General features: G+C 40.4%; 1 protein-coding gene across 1 annotated transcript in view; it reads right to left on the bottom strand.

Annotated features, from left to right (window-relative positions):
• Positions 1-20,062, bottom strand: part of ADAM10 (ADAM metallopeptidase domain 10) — a 147,439-nt gene that overhangs the window by 48,790 nt on the left and 78,587 nt on the right. The window contains exons 3-4 of the mRNA XM_083183818.1: positions 5,739-5,857; positions 4,577-4,735 (exon numbers count right to left, since the gene is read on the bottom strand). Coding sequence (XP_083039944.1) covers positions 4,577-4,735; positions 5,739-5,857 — 278 coding nt within the window. The remainder of the gene's footprint in view (positions 1-4,576; positions 4,736-5,738; positions 5,858-20,062) is intronic.

The following is a 20,062-nucleotide window of genomic DNA, read 5'->3' as shown; positions in this document are numbered from 1 at the left end:
ATGGTTTCTGTAATTATTATTTGTGTGTTTATTCTATATGCAAAACAATAAGTTCTGTGTATTTATTGATTTGTTTTTATGGCATTCGAACTATTACAAAATGGTGGACCCTCTATAATGGAAGACTCAAAAAGATGGTGCCAGTGTGCTTGATTCAAAGATAGAGATAACCTGGTTTTCTAGTTCAACAGATTGGAAGTTGCGTTGCACAGACCGAAAGTCATCACTGACCACTTCGGGACACGGCAAATAATGGTGGGACACAAAGAATAATGTGAACTGGACTACGGATGGAACCTTTGAAGTTTCATATATCAGCACCTTATATTTTGTATTGCTCATTGTGTTAGGTAGTTTAACGAATAGAGAGGTGACTCGAGGTATAGGTATATAGCAACATTGGTTGCATTTTATATGTTTCTCCTTGATCATTTTATATAAATCCAGTATGGGTTTTTCTTTTAAATTTGACTTAAGGAGGGTATAAATACCCAAGATTGTTATTATGTTCTATACACCCTGAGGAAGGACCTGATCGGTCAGAAACACATTGGTGGAAAGTAAAGTGGGAGTGCTTCTTGGATCCTTGGACTATACGTATCTTTTTTTCTATCTTGGCGAGGAGTAAGTTGATCTTTGAACTTGACCGGACGAGTGATTGACTTACATGCAGTATGGGATCCAGTTGCCAATCTTACTGTTTTATTTGGTGTTTTATAGAATAAAAACCTTTGGACAATTCTTTTCCCTAATATTTGGAGGAGAAGTGACATGGGGATAGCTGATTTAAAGACACCTTTTGATGAACGCAAGGTTGAAATTCCTGATGATGTTACTCTTATAGAGAGTCTATCCAGAAGTTAATGTAGTGGTAGTTAAAAAGAAACCTTTATGTGAATCCCTCTCACTGTAACGAATACTACCTTTGTGTTGGAACTTGAATCATCACTATTGTAGAACTTATAGGATGATTCTGTCTCATTTACTGTTTCTGGAGAATTAGAGACGTCATACAAAGGAATCTGTACTACAAAGTGAAGTCACGCAGATCACGCAATTTGTGTTTTTATGGTCTCATTGAGGTGATATCCCCTTAGCATTTCTCTAAGTTGCAGTTCAGGGTGCAGATGTGATGATAATCCAATTGTTGTGTCTCTCACAAAGATGTTGGCACTCACTTTCATCAGATCATCCAACCAGCCAAGTTTTCCTCACAACAGCCAATTTCTCCTCAACTTGTTATATCACGGATGTAGGCGGACAGTGTGTGTCTGCCTGCTTCATGTATTAAATAAAAAAGCCCCAATAAGCAAAGAACCTTATCAGCAGCAGATTTTGTTTAGTATCACAGGGACACAAATATGCTGCTGTTATTTAGCATGTTAAAAGGTGTTAGATAATCCATATAAAGATGGATTATTGGGTACAACGGAATGGGATTCATATTTGGATGTGATAGATGTATTAAGCAGTGATAATGGAGAAGTTATAAAGTGCCTGGTACTTTAAAACTAAGGGGAAGGTGGGGTGCTGCGATCACAAGGGCAAAGCTGCATTGCAGGTGGCTGGTGTGTGAAGGAGATACTGTACTGAGATAGTGCTCTCAGAGTGGGAAGTGTGGGCTGTAGTTATGTGGAAACTTAATGTTCTGCTAGCATCAGCCTACTTGTCATTCGGTTAGGGGAAAAGTATCCCCTACACTGAAACAAGTCTCTAACATTTTTTGGAGCTATTGTTTCCTAATCTGCCAGATTATCATTCCAGCAAGCCAACTAGGGAACTAAAAGAAAAATCACTTTTTTATTTTGACCACCGGTACAATGTAGTTTATTTATTCATCTATATTTTATGCTTAGTTTATCTGTTGCCAATTGACAGGTCCCAGATTAATGGATAAATTCTAATATTATTTTTTTTTCTGGTACTTATATGTTAGTTGGGCGCCCACTATAGTTACTACGCTCATACCCCACTATCCATGTCAGCATGGAGTTGATTTTATATAGTGTGGCGAGCGCAGCAAGCCACCTTGCCCGAAGCGTGGCGAGCCCCGCGAGGGGATGCAGAATACTAAGCAAATAGTTTAGTGGGCGCCCAACTAACATTTAAAGTACCTTTATATGTTCATATAAGGAAGGCTACTGATGCAGCGCAAAGTTCCATTGGTTCAAGCAATGCATTCTTGGAAATTGATTTAATCTTCTTGTATACTGTACTATGGGATTAGATTTAACATCTGCTGCACTAAGTGAACAAATTCATAGGAATAACATATATGATAATTAAGCATTGCAGAACTGGTACTCAATATCACCTATTCAGTCATGCTGTATGCTGGCAACACATCAGTTACTGTGAGCACAGTACAGGGTGTTTTAAAAGGATGGACCAGATTTGAAGATTGTTATTTCTGCACCAGGAAAGGCCCATGAACAAAACCGGATCCACGTTTTATAAATAACACACTACCACAATTTTGGATAGGGTGCATGGGACCCCAAAACTTGGTGCTACACTCACACCCTGCAAGATCCCCAGACATTACAACCTGCAACATTTACATGTGCGGATAAGTCAAACACCGTTTGACTTATCTGCACAAGTAAATGTTGCAGGTTGTAATGTCTGGGGATCTTGCAGGGTGTGTGGGGTCCCATGCACCCTATCCAAAATTGTTAGCTACTAATCTAGTAGCTACTAATCTGACCTACCTCAAAAACTAAAATCAAGGCAGCGGTAACCACAGGGAAGGTGTTTGGAACAAATTCACTATCGTCTTCATGTTGTCCATGAAGGTAATGGAGAACACAGAGTGCAATTAGAATATAGTTAGCCCCAACTTGAAAACTCCCTAAATCGTGTGTAACTTCTTGTGCAATTGTAACATGTTGCCATTATGATATATTAAGCTTTGAAATTAGGTATATTTTAAACACCCTGTATTTAATCAATAAACATGTAGCATGGCTCAGGTACAGACCAGTATAAGAACCGGTTTCACCTAATGAATAGATGAGTTACAACAAATAAAACCACAAGTACAGATAATGTACACAGACAGTCAAGCTTGTATAGTAATTAATAATTCATTAAATTATAAACACAAGACAGAGGCACAATATTTTAATTTTTAATTTAAAAAAATTGAAAACAGAGAGCATTAAAAGCTGAAATCTGGCAAAACTATCCCAAAGACACTGAAGATTACAGTACACTGCACTTTATGTGGGTTAAGCCAGAATGGAACACAAGGTTTGTGGATTAGAACCGTAAGGTCTGTACGATGTTGCCAGGCACACATGATTATATGAGATTTAAAAAATCAAAGGTTACTATTCTCTGAAGTACTCTCACTAATGATAGTCCAAGCTGTAAAAGGCAGGGGTGGAGGAGATTATACTTTAGGGCAGAATGAGAGAAGAAAAGAATTTAGGTTTTAGCTGTTTGAAAAATGTTTTTGAAGAACTGAGAACTGGGAGTAAACCCTATAAGCAAAAATACCAACATTTGCAGACTATTACTTACAACCTGGGATACTACAACTTTACATTATCTCAACCTGCTACAAAAAGACACGGCATCTCTGGATCCTTCTACATTTATCTCCTTAATGGTAGCTCTGCATTTCATATAGATAACTCATTGAATTTTCAATAATAGATAGTCCACAAAACCCTGTATACAGTACATACAAATTAATACTGATTTTTTTTTACGCCATATGCTGGCCATGTCCTCCGATACAGAAGATCCATTTATACAATTAAAAATTAAAATCTGGGGACAATTTGTAGTCATAAAGCACAGGTCACAATAATCTAACTTCTAGACTGCTTACCTAGTCATGTGCCATACACTTATGTAAATGTTTTTGTGCAGGCATTAACATTCAACAAAAATTACTGAGAGTGAGACAATAGAAAGTATCTATCCGCCAGCAACACTACTAAACACAGAATACTTTTATTTTCTGATTTTGCTACCGTGTAGAACTAAACCCATAAGCTAGTTTTCCAGATGCAAAAACAAGGAAGTATCAAAATAGAAGTGATGCCCTGTCTTGATCTCTTCACTGACAGTAAATAATACACAATAAACGACAAAACAAGATACCGAGCATGCTGCTGGTCATAAGGAATGAGGTAAAAAACCAAAAAGCTATTGAGAGAAATGGGTGAGACCTCCATGCAGGATGCATAAAACAATGCAAGTGAGCAGCACTAATAAAATGCGCTCATATAGACTGTATTTTACATGATTGCTACTCCCAGCCCTTTGAGTGCCAAGTTAATTTTTTTAAAAGCTGTGAAAATTGCAAAGAAAACATTTTTATTCATCATAATGAACGGTTTTGTTTACCTTATATAGGAAATATAATATTTTTTAAGACTTTTTTAATTTGATTTTATAAAAACAAATGTGAGTGACGCTGGTAACAGATGTTGCCACTCCAAGGGTTAAACTTTAAAATCTAACAGTAGTTTTCCTGTGACCATGCATTATTGCTTTTAGCAATATTTACTGAATCTACAATAAACACAAATATTGCACATACAAAATGATTGACAAAACTTACTGATATCATCCTCATGATACATGACTGAATGAAACGGAACCGCTCTACCCTTAAAATATCTTTCCGCTGGCTCCACGTAAAAAGTGCCTTGAGGAGTTTTAATAAATCCTTCAAACCTTCCGTTCAGTACAGATCCATGGCTCATAGTCCCTTGTTCCCCTAATAAGACAAAATAGTTTCAATGAAGTATCATAGAACACACCATAGGGAATGGCAAGTGACTGACCTAAACTGTTTTATGTCAAAATACAAAGATGCACAAATGTTTAACATTAAAACAACATTACTTGGATTTAGAAATGAATCAGAAGATAATCAGTTAGGACTGTTTAATGTTCTATTTTGTACAACGGTGCAATGACCAGTCTGCATTTGATGCAGGAAAGTTTTAGCAGGTAAAGAAGCTGGATGGTGAAAAACATTTTTTTTTTTTTTTTTTAAATGATACATACTTGGTCATACAGGTTTGTCCGATCTGGCTTGTTGGAACAAAAATCTGGTAATATTGTTTTCCAGCATTTCAAAGCAAACCGTCAACTGACATATTCTCGCATAACTTACCACATTTTTGTTCCAAACAGCCAGAACAGACAATAAATCTTTAAGTGTATGGCCATATTTAGGCTAGGTTTGTTTACGTGAGCACTTTGCAGTCCTGCATGGTTTAGCCTTACAGAATGTGTCAATTCAATAAATAAATATATAATAAAATTACATACATAAAAATTCAATTTTATGCGTATTAAAAAAAAAGGTCAAATACACCCTGTTGTATAAATCGCTAACCCAGGCACGTCCAAAGTGTGGCCATCCAGCTGTTGTAAAGCGACACATCCCAGCATGCCTTGCCAAAGTTTTAGCATTTCATAATAGCAAAACTGTGGCAAGGCATGATGGGACTTGTAGTTTTCAACAGCTTGAAGGCCATAGTTCAGACATGCCTGCTCTAACCCATACAGATTGTATCAAATTTATTTATTATTTATTTATTAACAGTTTCTTATATAGCGCACACAGATTCCGCAGCGCTTAAATACATTTAATATCCTGCAAGTGATTAAGTTGTATGTTAAATAAAGTTAAAATGTACAACTGCTTAAAAGGACACAATTTTTAAACCAAAATAAGAGTAATTCGTAAATATTTTTTATAAATAACTCACCAAAAATTTGTCCAGTGTATATGTGAGAGGTATCATAATCTACAGTTTCTCCACCCATTTCTAGCTTGAAATCAGGTGAAAACAGAGAAGTATCCCTCTTCATCCGAAGGTTAAACAACCTACAAATCAAAAAATAAAATAAAAAAAAGTATTCGTTATCCCACACGAAAAACAAGCATTTATCCTCAAGGAACATTCATGTGCAGGGTACACTTATTATTTGTGTGTAGCAGAGGAGAAGCTGCTATTTTACACTATAGATGCCGGGGGGGTACAATCTCTTTAGCGACAGCATTAAAGATGGATCACGGCACAACAAGCCCAACTTTAGAGGCTGTCGGGCCCGTTCTGCCGCTACACGGCGGTGGATTGTCATGATCACGGCCGCAGATCGTCAATCCTTGCCTGTTTTCATGGCCACTCCCCCTTTCCCCTATCAGCAGGCGGGGCATGGCAGATTGGCAGGCAGGATTCAGTCGATCAAACTGGGCCAGGATCACGGCTGTCGGGAGGGATCGACAGCCATGATCCTGGCATTGCATAACCCCTAAAAGAAACAATGATGAATTTTATACACACAAATACATAAAATGTAAAAATATTTCTCAAAGGTGTATTTTTCTTGACAAAGCTCAACCAGAACTACTAATTAGAAATCGAATAAGCTTCAACAAATCCAGAACAAAATCATTAAAGGATTGCTAAACATAAAAACACATGAGAATGCCATTGGGAAAAATATACGGAGTCAGATACGCCACCACACTCATCTGAATATTTGGCAAAAAGGACTACTGTGATTGGCCCAATAATAGCAGCTAGTTTTATTTTGCTAAAGTAAGGCGTAAATTGTGACACAGTGGGCTGGTAGTAGAACTGAAATTGATCTCTGTAATAAACAAGCCTACATCATAGCAATTGTTAAGCTGTCTGTAAATACTCAAATATACACATGTAAGCTGCAATTACAGATCTCCTCTCAGTTGAATGAAATGTGGAGCTAGAGGAGATGTGGCAGTTTCTAGTTTTTCTTCTGTTTTATCCCCCTCGTGTCCTGCCGTTCCAGATTACAGTTACAAAGCTCTGAGGTATGGCATTACGCCCTACAGAAGCCCGCTTCACAGCAGGAGAATATTTCACCATCGACAGCCCAGCGGTGAATGGAACACTTGCAGTTGCCACCTCCTCCCAGCTATTTGGCATCCATCATATTTATATACAGGCCAGCAGTGGTTGTCACAGGGTGAGAAGCTTAATGAAAACACATTCACCTGGTTCATGCACAAACGTTACTTAAGAGACTGTGCACGTTTTATTGATTGGACTACAAACGGTCACTAAAATCACTTACAAAATTACCTTTGGATTTACAAGAAAAAACAGTAATACTACTAATTTAAATAATAGTAATGATTACAGATACCTATTATTCTGCTCACACCCACCAGGTCACCACCAAATTTATGTTTTTCTAAAATGTTCTTAAAATTTAAAAAATAAATAAAAATAAAAAACACATCAGGAAATCAGACTGCATCAAATTCATACTTTACAAAGGTATGCCAAGAAACATTGTAAGTACAGTATATGCTCTAACAAAAAATCAGGAAGTTGTCAACATGCACAAAAATATTCAATAGTCTCAATTTTGCTGGTATACAACAGAAATACAAAGAAAAAAAAGTGTAAATGGATTTTATGGTGGGTTCTGATATTTCAGCTGTGTATGTGCAAAAGGGCCTGTATGTATATTAGAAATGAACAGAAGAAACCTGCAGCAACATAGAAGCCCTCTCTGTTCCTCACATTAGCAGCTACTGTGCCAGAAGGAGGAAGGCACCTATTTCCCTATAGATTGTAAGCTTGCAAGCAGGGCCCTCCTACCTTTTGACTGTCTGTAAATACCCAGTTTGTTTTGGCACTGTCTCCTTTGTAAAGCGCAATGGAATATGCTGCGCTATATAAGAAACTGTTAAAAAATAAATAAATAAAACCACCAACCATTGTTAATAAAAAAAAAAGTAGAAGTCACGTTTGAGAATCTGGATTAGTCTATAAAGGGAAAAAGAACCACTGATTTATACAACATATGCACAGTGGCGTAGATAGTGTAAGGCAGCCCCCGCTGCTGCTTAAGGGAGCGGGGGCTGCGTGGGCCCCGGCACCCGCTCGGGCCCCTGCGCACTGACTGAGTCTGACATGCTGTTGTCCTCAGCAGCAGCGCAGAAAGCACGAGAGAGAGAGAGAGAGAGAGAGAGAGAGAGAGAGAGAGAGAGAGAGAGAGAGAGAGAGAGAGAGAGAGAGAGAGAGAGAGAGAGAGAGAGAGAATGGAGCTGCCACCAGCCTGAACTAGGTGAGTAACATGTGAGTGTACTGCGACTGGTGTGGACATATGCATAGGCAGCGCTATTACTGTCGGCAACTGGTGTAAGCATTATTTATAGGCAGCGCTACTAGTGTCGGCAACTGGTGTGGACATATGTATAGGCAGCGCTATTACTGTCGGCAACCGGTGTGGGCAAATGTACAGGCAGCGCTATTACGGTCGGCAACCGGTGTAGGTAAATGTACAGGCAGCGCTACGAGTGTCGACAACTGGTGTGGGCATATGTATAGGCAGCGCTACTGCTGTTGGCAACTGGTGTGAGCGTTATGTATAGGCAGCACTACTGCTGTCGTCAGCTGATGTGGGGGTATGCATAGGCAGCACTGTTACTGTCAGCAACTGGTGTTTGCATATGTATAGGCAGCGTTATAATTGTCGGCAACTTGTGTGGGTGTTACGTTTAAGCACCACTACTACTGTTGGCAATTGGTGTGGGCATGGTAAACTGTGAAATAGGCAGCCGGCTGGAGAGCCGGGCAGGGGACACAGAGGCAGCACGCAGGGGGACGCCGGTGAACCTAAGAGTGAGCTGGGGCTGCTGGGCAGGATGATCGGGGACACACTCTGCAAGGGAAAAAAACCATTAGAAATTAATGGGCAGCCACTGATTGGCTGAGAGAGCTCTCAGCCAATCAGCAATTGGCTGAGGGAGCTCTCAGCCAATCACTGGCTGCCCATTCATTTGTATTTGTTTTTTTTCCCTTGCAGACTGCAGAGTGAGTCACAGATCCTCCTGCCCAGCTCCCTCGTCGGTTCACCGGCACCCCCCCCCCCCCCCTAGCTGCTTCCGTGTCCCCTGCCCGGCTCTCCAGCGCCCCCCCCGCCCGCTGCCTATTTGACAGCTTACCATGCCCAGCTCCCCAGTGTCCCTCGCCCGCTGACTCTGCCCGGCTCTCCCCCTGCAGCTCCCCGGGAGTTCTATATGATAAATCGCATGGCGATTTATCATATGCAAAATTTTGGCACATGAAGAGCCTAATCATGTGTGACTCCTCCCGGGGTGCTGCCGGTGAAATCCGGTCCGACTTGTCCCTAGGATAGCTGGTCTAGCTCCTGCGGACCCTCCTACACCCCATGGTTGAGCTGTCACCAGAATGGATGAAAGAGAAATGTAAACAATTTTTTTTTCTGCCACATCCGAAAGGCTGCAAAAAAAATGCCATAGGTACTGAGCGTATGATCAGAGCAACAATTGAATATCTCCAGCAGACACCCATTCTTCTAGATTAGTGATGGCTAACCTTGACACTGCAGCTGTTGTTGAACTACACATCCCAGCATGCCCTGCTACAGTTTTACTATTTGGCCATGCTAAAACTGATGCTGGGATGTGTAAATCAACAATGCTGTTTTAGACAGACAGCAGGTGTCGAGAACCCCAAAAAGTGTTTATTTTGGGAGTTTATATTTTAATTTCAGATATTCTTTTCTTTCAGTTTAGTTTAGGGGGGAGATGTACTAAGCTTTGGAGAGTAATACAATGGAGAGCAATAAGCTACCAAGTGCCACTTGAAAAAAAAAAAAAAGAAAAAAAGATGCTGATTTGTTAGTACTTTATCTCGCTCCACAGCTTAGTTTATCTACCCTATATCACTACTGGGATCAAGATCTTAAAGCAAGATACATTCGGTTTGTGTGTACATTTTGAGCACAGGAGTACTAGGTGTTTGTACTCCTTCATATGTACTACACCAAACTTCTTTATCACTCAACTTCATCTCTGCGAGGCTTAGTAAATAGACCCCTTAATCGTAAGATACTGGGTAGCTTGATGGCAGTTTCTCAAAATAATATTTTATACTTGGTATTTGGTAATAACGCTAGTCTACCAACACAAACCTTATATGGACAAGAGTCTTATTACTTACGTCACTGGGTAGTATTCAATGCCGCGGCGAGCGGCTGGCGAGGGGGTTAAACAGCGAGGATTGCAGAAAACCAGCGATCCTCGCTGTTTAACCCCCTCGCCCTATTCAACGTCCCGGGGAAATCCTCGCCATCACAGGACGGCGAGAATTCCCCGAAACAGTGAGACCCGCGGCTAATGCAGAAAACCCGCTGTATTTAGCCACGAGGCTCCCTGCTTCTGGAGCCGCATACGCCAATTCCCCCTCGCTCAAAAAAGGAGCAAAGGGGAATTGGCGTATGAAGGGGATGCATTTAACACTGACAGTTTGAGTGGTGACAGCAAGCCTGAAGCCCTGCTCGCTGTCGCCACTCGCCCACGGCATTGAATACACCCCACCGACTACACTCACATTGATTTAGACAGACAAAAAGTTTCCATTAAGCATTACCATTGATAAAATATACGTGGGATAATACTATGCCTTCAGCATCAGCGGTGTATGATTGAACTTTTTAATTGGCCAACTCTTAATGTCTGAAACACTGCAATTTATTAAAAATCAAACACATGCAAAGTGCTACGGCTATTAACATCGAATAACAGCACTTATGAAAAGACAGTTTTAATTTGAATATAATTGTAGAGTCTTTTTCAGGAATCTCATTTACCCAAGCTCATCCTGGCAGAATCGGTGAAATCACAGGTTTGCCTGCAGGAAAACAACTTGCTTTCATGTATGTGTAGACTATTCCCTCGGGCCTTGTCATGTGTTCCCTGTAGGAAAGCTACTGTTGAATGAAATTTTTTTTTCTTTAAATCTGCCTTTGTAAAAAACACTTTTTACAATACATATTTTATTTAAACCGTAGAAATCTTTTTCTTTGATGAAAACATTATTATACTTGTACATCGGTTTGGCATGGATACAAAAGGTTTCATTGCATTGTTTTCAAAAGTCAAACGACAGACTATCAGATTAACAATAGCCTACATAAATAGCAGGCTATACCACTAACTATAGCAATTACATTTTCAATGCATAGTTCAAGATAATAGATATGCATAGTCCACACCATTTTCATATATAAGCAGTAAGGTGAGTGGTTATATTGAAATCAATGCAAAGCAGTGTATAAATTCTGGTCTATTTTCATCAGGCGCTGGAATTTACAAATGTGGATCATTATTATTATAATTTTATTTATAAGGCGCCACAAGTGTTTCGCAGCACCGTACAAAGGAACAGTACAGATCCATCAAGATCCATCTGGTGTTGCCCGTATCAGCAAGGCGTCCTCGCAAATGTGAATATTGTACTGAGATGGTAGATGGTGTTGCCTCTGAAATGATATAGCTCAGTGATGGCTAACCTTGACACTACAGCTGCTGCATCAGTTTTAGCAGGGCATGCTGGGATGTCAAGGTTAGCCATCACTGATATAGCTGGTTCAGAACAAATATAATGGAAGGTGGGCTCAACCAGTTTCAATATGGCATACGCAACCCTTCAGGACCTTTTTGGAAAATTGTTATATCTTAGATGATTCGAAAATATTTAATTGTGAGGACTCAGCTGTTTATTTGGGTGTGGTACAGGGTTCCAACAGTCAGGGTTCCGACAGTCATTAGCCCGACGTCGGGATCCCGACTGGCCGGACTCAGACAGCATGGCGAGCGCAACACCTATTCTATTCTCCCTCTATGGGGCTCGTGGACCCCATGAGGGAGAATAGCCTATGGCAGTCGGGAACCCGTCTGTCGGTGTTTTAACAGTCAGGATCCCGACGTCGGGTAAATGACTGTCGGGACCTGTTTATTTACATTCAGTGAAACCATCCAATGTTCAACCATACCTTTTACTCGTATACCACTTCTAAGGGGGCTCGACACACCCCTCATGAATAGCAATGACCATGCCTAGTGATTCAATACTGATATTGTTCATGCCCAGCTCAAGCCTTGGCATTAGGAGAGTCAAATGCATTATAAAAACTGAACCACATACTGTATTACATAATCAACCAATCTGTACTGTGAATGACCAGATCACTCACTTATACAAAGGCAACTTTGTGCATTATCATGAAAATAATGGAATAGGGGACTTGTCATTGTATTCTAATTTTATAGAAAACATCAGTTTCCGGAGCATTTTCCCAACAATGTGACCTGTTATTTCTGAGATGTAGGGCCTGATTCAGAGTGGGCTGTAGTTTTGAGAATACTTGCAAAAACTACAAACACATGGTGGCAGGCTGTGGAGGACTGTCAAGCACAGGGCAAAGACAACCCACCCAGCAAAACTTTGCGGGCATATCGCTTAAGTGTGTGCACTTTACTACACAGCAGAGTGCTTGCACATCACCAGCTGCCCCTTGGCTGCCAGCCATGTTTCAGGTAATGCCATGCAGCCACCGTGGCGCTACCTCCAGTGGACACACAAAGTTTTGAAACTGCAATCGGCTGTGATCGCAGTTTTAGGGGTCGTGTATGCAAATTCCGGCAGGCACATGTGCAGAAGTCTGAACCAGGTATATATATATATTTGGTATAAAATGGCCAAATATATTTTTAACCTTATTCAAAAATGAAACCAAATACCAATGCAATTAAAAGGTGCAATTACATCGCTCTATGGATAAACTTTAGAATGCCTTATATTTTTCTCCCAGCTAGTAATAAAACATTTTCTCTAAAATCAGTAAGTGGCAGAAATATTTACCTTTTCCACCTAAATCCCATGTCAGAACAGAGTTCTGGATTACTGTTCTAACCCTGCGTCAAACCCCATTTATACTATCGGTGTGGTTTACACTGCACATGGGTGTAGTGTCTGTTTTTTCGGGAACCTTTTCCACTAAGCCACGGCGCAGGTTAAGCCAGCAATAACCTACACACACACACACACACACACACCTGGTTAGGGTGGATGGCACCTTAAAACAACCATAAGTAATATATTTTATATATATATATATATATATATATATATATATATATATATATATATATATATATATATATATATATATATATATATATATATATATATATATATACATACATACATATATACATATATATATATACACATACATACACACACACACACACACACACACACACACACAGAGCACAAGTTTCATTATTTTAAATACAAGTCATTCATTGTTGAAACCCCATTAAAACCCTTTGAGTGCCAACATCAAATAATGGCAGTTAGAATCCTGAAACATCCCAGTAAGTACATACACCCTATTCGTAATCCCTACCCACCCATCCTGTAGCTTAATCAAAACTCCTGCTAGTGCCTAACCAAAATCCCTGTACTTCCTAGATGCGTCAGGATTTTGGCCGTCTGTCTTCTGATTGTTGGGAACCTGACTGCTGGGATTTCATACCCAACCCATTTCAAAAAAAATTATGTGAACAATTAAATAATTAAGAATTAGAATTTGTATTTCAAACATTTCTATTTGTCAAATATTGCTTGTGTCTGAGGACTGTCAGTGGGTCCCATACTGGTGTTTTTTTCAATGGAAGCAGCACTTCCAATTACTAGTAATTTAACTCGACAACGACTTTGGCAACTCTTTCTGTTAAAGCCAAACACATTTTTGTTGTTTTATACAATTGAACAAGAGTTTATTCAGTTGTATAGTGATTGTGAGGTGACAGAGCTAGAGGCAAAATAAATAAAATATAGCAAACCCTATCTTGGGACTTTTTATACTTCATAACAAAGCAAGGAAGACCCTCTGTTGTGCCACTCCGCATACGGCACCATATAACCTTGGTGCTGCTGTTAATTAACATCTACGCTGGAACACATTTTAGATGAAGTTATCTTGTTGAACTGATTAAAGGATAATGCAGCTAATAATAGAGAGACCGTGACCTAAAGCATCAATGTCAAATGCAGACACACTTGTGAAAAAAAAAAAAAAATCAACTGTACTGTAGCTTGTATAGAGCCATGGGTCCAGTTTATTTACTCGTTATCTGTGTAGCTATCTGAATATCCAAAGTATTTCTAGGACACCAGTCCTATTTGTAACCGTTAAAAGCTACAAAATAAACCAAAATAAATACTGCAATAAACAGAATACATAATAAGAAGCTCAGGAATAAGGAGTATATAGCCCTGTACAAGGAAATAGTGAATTACTACACAATGGTTAAAATTTTAACTTTAGCTTTCCAATGAGAAGGCTACAATGTGTGCCCGATATCTGTACTGGTGACCGTAGTTGGGAGATTACCTCATGGCCAGATTCAATGAACTTCAATGATTACAGCACAAGGAAAGTACTAGTAGCCTCTGACTTTTAAAGGCCAGAGCAATTCAATCCTAAACCATTTCATATGCATTACCCAGAGATTCCAAGATAAATGCCCAGGGCTAGGTGTTCACACGTTGGTGGCACCCGCAGAGCATTTCTGTTCAAGTCTGAGTGCAGCCTATAGGCTGCAATTGAATATTCCTGACCATTGCATAAACCTGCAGCTAATTACCACAGTTAATCCGGCTAATTTGGCTTGTGAGTGAGAAACGAAAACCTGGATTTCTAGCAAGAATCAGCACTAAATGCCTAAGAAACCTTTCTTATCATTTTCGCAAGGCATCCTGAACATCAACCCACCCTTGGTCTATTACATGTAAACCTTAATTCTAATGTTTGTACTTGGTGAATACAAAAACAAATACTTAATACAATTCTTGCTACAGGAAAATCCACAGATGAGACCAGACTCGTCCATCTCCTCCCACAGTTATACCCCTTTTCCATCAGCAAGCTGGGTCCCACCCGGCATAATGCCGGACGGGTGACGTCATCGGGAGGTGGGGTCGGGGAGGCGCTGGGAAATAAAAGCATCTCCCAGCGCCGGCTTTTGCACTGTAGTGAATGGGACCCGGACCGCATCGACCCCGGTTACCCGTTTACACTACACAATGACCCAGGTTAAACCAGTGTTCAATTGACAAACAATACATTGTATATGAGAATTCTCACAATGAAAAATATATGATAAAATTGGGTTAAAAAATGGATGTTCCAGCTCCTGATGAAGGCATGTGAACACGCCGAAACGCGTTGAGCCACCATATCCTGCTCTAGCACTTTATTGGAGAACTATCCATCTCACACCCACTTCCGTCCAAAGACCTTGGAATTCCAGAGGACCCCATACCCGGACCAGTTTTTGTTGATACATCTTCTTGGATCCCCCGAAATTTGCAGCCAAATACATCTGGTATCAGCCATACCTTAAGGACTGCCTCTTCTCCACCTATTGGACTCGGGAATCCTCCAATGGGAAATCTCCGGGACTCTCAAAACTCATTCCCATAAAGTCATCCATAATACATGGTAACTATACACCGTGGTGTTGATTTGGATGAAAAATATTCTTTTCTCCTCAACATTGACTGCTAGCTGGTAACATCCATTTTTTAACCCAATTTTATCATATATTTTTCATTGTGAGAATTCTCATATACAATGTATTGTTTGTCAATTGTATTATATCTTTTTTAATATTGTAATAAATTCACTCAGTAAAAACCCGAGCGCTACCTGGGTAGAAATGCTGAGTCTCACAACCTGGGTTATTTCTACAGGGAGCATTTCCACCTGCCTAATATCCCGGGTTTTGCGGGCTAGTGGAAAAGCAGTATTATCCTGTCACACTATACTTATTTAAGAGGGTGCTCTCAGCCCGGGTACCGATGTTAGTGAATGCAGGAGGTATAATGTAATTGAGGACATGGCCAGGTCCAGGGGTCTTGTAGAACCAATGCAAACACAAAACAGGATTTGCTCACACCTAAAAAGTATTTTCATTCTGACTAAAACAGCAGCACGGACACTGAATTCCATAAAATAGTAAAAATATGATTAATGCTTGAGAAAAAAAAAAAGCCATATGAGAACGATATCCAGACTTTAGGTCAAGATGCATTAGGTCGAATACTATTGGCCGATATGCGTTTAGTAGACATGCACAATAGGTTGACACAAGCAAAAGGTCAACACAATAATGGTCGATTTAACTTTTTCATACTTTAAAATTCATATAGACTACAACTGGAAATGGTAAAGCATACCAAGTTCAGCTGTAGTAGAATGAGGCACTTGGCCTGAAGAATAACAAGCCCATTGGGAAAGCAGAAGAACTGGCGGGACAGGTGGTAGGAGATGAGGCACTTGGCCTGAAGAATGACAAGCCCATTGGGAAAGCAGAAGAACTGGCGGGACAGGTGGTAGGAGAGGAGGTATTTACTCATTAAGAGATTCGTTTTGAGAGACCGTTTGTTGGAGTAGGCTCTCCCCCAATCATCAGTGACAGAATCTCTGCATGTGGGGAGCATCCATGAATACGAGAGACATTTTAGGCATATTTCGCCACTGCTGTGTAGGAATAGGTAAGGAATATCAATGTTGGTGGTGGAGCTTAGGGGGGAATCAATGATGAACCAACGCTGGGCAATAGCAATGGTCGACAAGGAAGTAGACTGGGAGGTACTTATTTGCATTAATATGCTTGGTGTGCATAATGTATCCAAACTGCCATTTTTAAAAACCTATTTGAGTTATACAGGAAATGGAAATCATGCACAAAGTAAGAGAGAACATTACAGTGTAATGATAAAATACATTCTCACTGCATACATAATAATTAGACAGTGTGGACAGAATCAGGACAGATATGAGTGATAAACAGAGAGCACTAATAATGAAACTTAGCAGCTTGATAAAAACATAAGTACGATATAGAGAAAACACATTTTAGAAAGCTTAATGATTTAAAAGAAGGAAAATCTAACCGCATAGCTTCATAAAGAAACCCCAAAGCCAGCACACATAATGCAAGGTTATTTTCACAATATCCCTAAAAAATAATCAGCTCAAAATGCACCCATTACAACCCTGAAGTTAATATGAAAAACAATGTGTTTTTATCAGCATGTTGCTGGTCAGGCAGTCTGTTGAGTCTGCTGCTTTTACATCTGCCTATCAGGGGCTGGAAAACACTGTACTGGGCTGAACTGTGCACAATCTCTGGGGGCCTCATTTTCTAGATCTCTGGTAAAGTGAATGAGATTGTTAAAAGTTAACTAGAAGTTATAGGACAAAGGAATTAACAGAGAAGAGGTCACACAGTAAAACTTTACCACATTATGTTTTGGCTTATTATTATTATTTTTTATCAATAATAATATTTGTACCAATATTATTATCATCATTATTATTATCATTATTATTATTATTATTAATAATAATAATAATAAAAGTATATGCCTTTCGAGGCAAAATAAGTCTTGCATGGGAGATATCTTGTTTCCCATTCTGACATGAGTGATCAAAAATAAAGTGGCCCAAAACCACACAAACCTTTGCTTTCCAAGGTTCTAACACAAACCAATGAGTTTTTCCTTGAGTGCAACCTGACTGTGGCTTTTTGTTTTCATGCAGATATTAACACACAGGTCCATGAGCTACTTTAGGAACTCGCACATGAGGCCTTATTCAGATCTGATCGCAGTATAAATGTGTTCTCAAAATGGGCAAAACCATGTGCACTGCAGGGGGGCCAGATGTAACATGTGCAGAGAGAGTTAGATTTGGGGGAGTTATTTTGTTTCTGTGCAGGGTAAATACTGGCTGCATTATTTTTACACTGCCATTTAGATTTCAGTTTAATCACACCCCACCCAAACGTAACTCTCTCTGCACATGTTACATCTGCCCCACCTGCAGTGCACATGGTTTTGCCCATTTTGAGAACAAATTTGTACTGCGATCAGATCTGAATAAAGGCCATGGGGTATTACCTTCTAATTGATGCCTCTGATGTGGCAGAAATACCTCATCTTGGAAGGGGAGTGGATCGTATTGTCGACCAGACTTAGGTTGACAGTCATTAGGTCGACACTGTTGGGTCAACAGGGTTCTAGGTCGACAGGTCGCAATGTCGACATGGGTTTTTTCACTGTTTTTTTACCCAAATTTCGACACAGTCGACATGGACACAGTTGGAAGTCAACTGCAGCCCCTCGTTTTGCTTGCAATGCTTCGGGCACGGTGCCTCGCTGCGCACGGCACAACTATTTTATTCTCCCACCACGCCTTAGTGGGGCATGAAATACCGCCTGACGGCACATGTCGGCTCAAAAAAACTGTTAAAAAACCCATGTCGACCTAACCCATTTGTCGACCTAAAACCATGTGGACCTTGTCCCATGTCCACTTTGAAAAACGTCGACCTTCATCCTTGAAAAACGTCGACCTGGAACCCTGGCAACCTAATGACTGTCAACCTAAGCCGGGTCGACAATACGACCGTATCCCCTTGGAAGGGTATTTATTCAATCTAAAAGAAAGATACAATTCTCAGAGACAAAGTACGAGCTACTTAGTTTCTACTAGGATGCATTTAAAAAATGAGAGAAGCTGATTTGTTGATGCTTAATCTATCCCGACTTTAACTCTCTACAAGCTTTGGTAAATACCCCCTTAGGACCATACCTTTGAGCAGTCTACATTAGAAAAATCATATCATAACAAACATAGAACAAATTCAAACTACAGTCCAGAAGGCCTGTCAGTATACAGAAATTTTCTCACAGGAACCAGTGCATCTTATTTATGTTCTTGTTTTTACTGCGGTAACCACTTGTTTGTAATTGTGGCTAAGTACCATGCCCTACTCAAAGAGTGTATAAGCCCATAGCAGTGCAGCAACTCTTCATGCTGTTAATAAGCCTTTAAGACGTACTTCAAAATCACGTGATTTTGCATATCAACACCAATCAACCGAGGATTTTAATGTCATGTCTGAAGGGCACCAACCGGGGAAAGTGCTCTCAGGTCCCAGACCCTGCCAGTGACCTGGGATTTTACCATCGCGGTGTGCATTGCGGGTGGTACCTTAATGTGTGCTGAGTGATCATGCTTCAGCCTGTTCCTCAGCACAGGCTTCACCGGGCCCCATGTGTACAGGGCTTAAGTTTAAATAAAACAACCCAGAACTTTGCTGTCTGGCCACATGAAAACAGTTTCAATTGCCAATATGCCCAAACCTGATGCCTTTATCCAGTCACTGCCCCTGGGGTAGGGCAATAAAACAGGTGATACAAGGTATCTAGGATTGCTTTGGTCACCTCACATAACAAAACACAGTGTAGAACCCAACTACAAACTAGAAGGAAATGGTTCAGTACTTGCCAGGTGTGCCATACCACCACAAAACGATCATTAATCTCCTGCTTTTGGAAATGGGCTGTCTCCAGCAGGTGGAGTGCCTGGTAAGCGCAGGGGTGAGGCGTCCCAGGAGGTAATTAAAGGTGTCATGTGACATCCTAAAATGTGCCTTCCATTGGTTTTCTACAAATTCCTCCACCGCAGCCCAGAAGGCCTCACCATGTCTGCGATCTCGAGGTCACATTGTGCGAGATGAGCCTCCGTTTATTTGCAATATGAACAAGCTACCGGTCATGATCAAGGCCCCCTCCGGTGTACATAACATTAGCAGTTGGTCTCCCTCTCCTTTGAAATAAACCCCATTCTCCTTTTCAACTCACTCTGTGCAGTTAAGAGCAGGATAAGCATCTTTAAGAAAGCATCATTTGTTGAGTAAAACAGCAACTCCACCACAAAAATCCACCTCTACATGCTATGCTATACAAGTACTTTTCAGCCATGAGTCCAGCAATGCATTATGGGAACCACACCCAGTCCATTTATAGGCTGTCCCTACCTTTGCATGTCTTAAATGCTACCTTAAAACCTGGAAAAACTAGCATATGTCTGAAAGGGGGCCAAATAGGGAATTTCCCAGGTCTGGAGAGTAGTGTGAAGAGGGGTCCCAAACAAAAACCCGGGAATTTTTGCAGAAGACAAAATCCCAGGTCTGAGCAGGGAAATTCCTGGTTTGCATGTCTGAAAGGTGTATAACAGACTCCAGGAAGAAATCACCTTTATACTACCTTAGGAACAATGAATACAAATGACGATCTCCTATTAGCTGGGTTCCTTTACAGCTACTATTAGGTTTGGCAGGGGCTATCATAATAGCCCTGAAACC

Source organism: Crinia signifera, chromosome 4 (assembly GCF_055691185.1).
Source record: "Crinia signifera chromosome 4, ASM5569118v1, whole genome shotgun sequence".
Classification (NCBI taxonomy): domain Eukaryota; kingdom Metazoa; phylum Chordata; class Amphibia; order Anura; family Myobatrachidae; genus Crinia; species Crinia signifera.
Note: the sequence above shows the minus strand (reverse complement) of the source record. Positions and strands in the feature narration are given on the sequence as shown.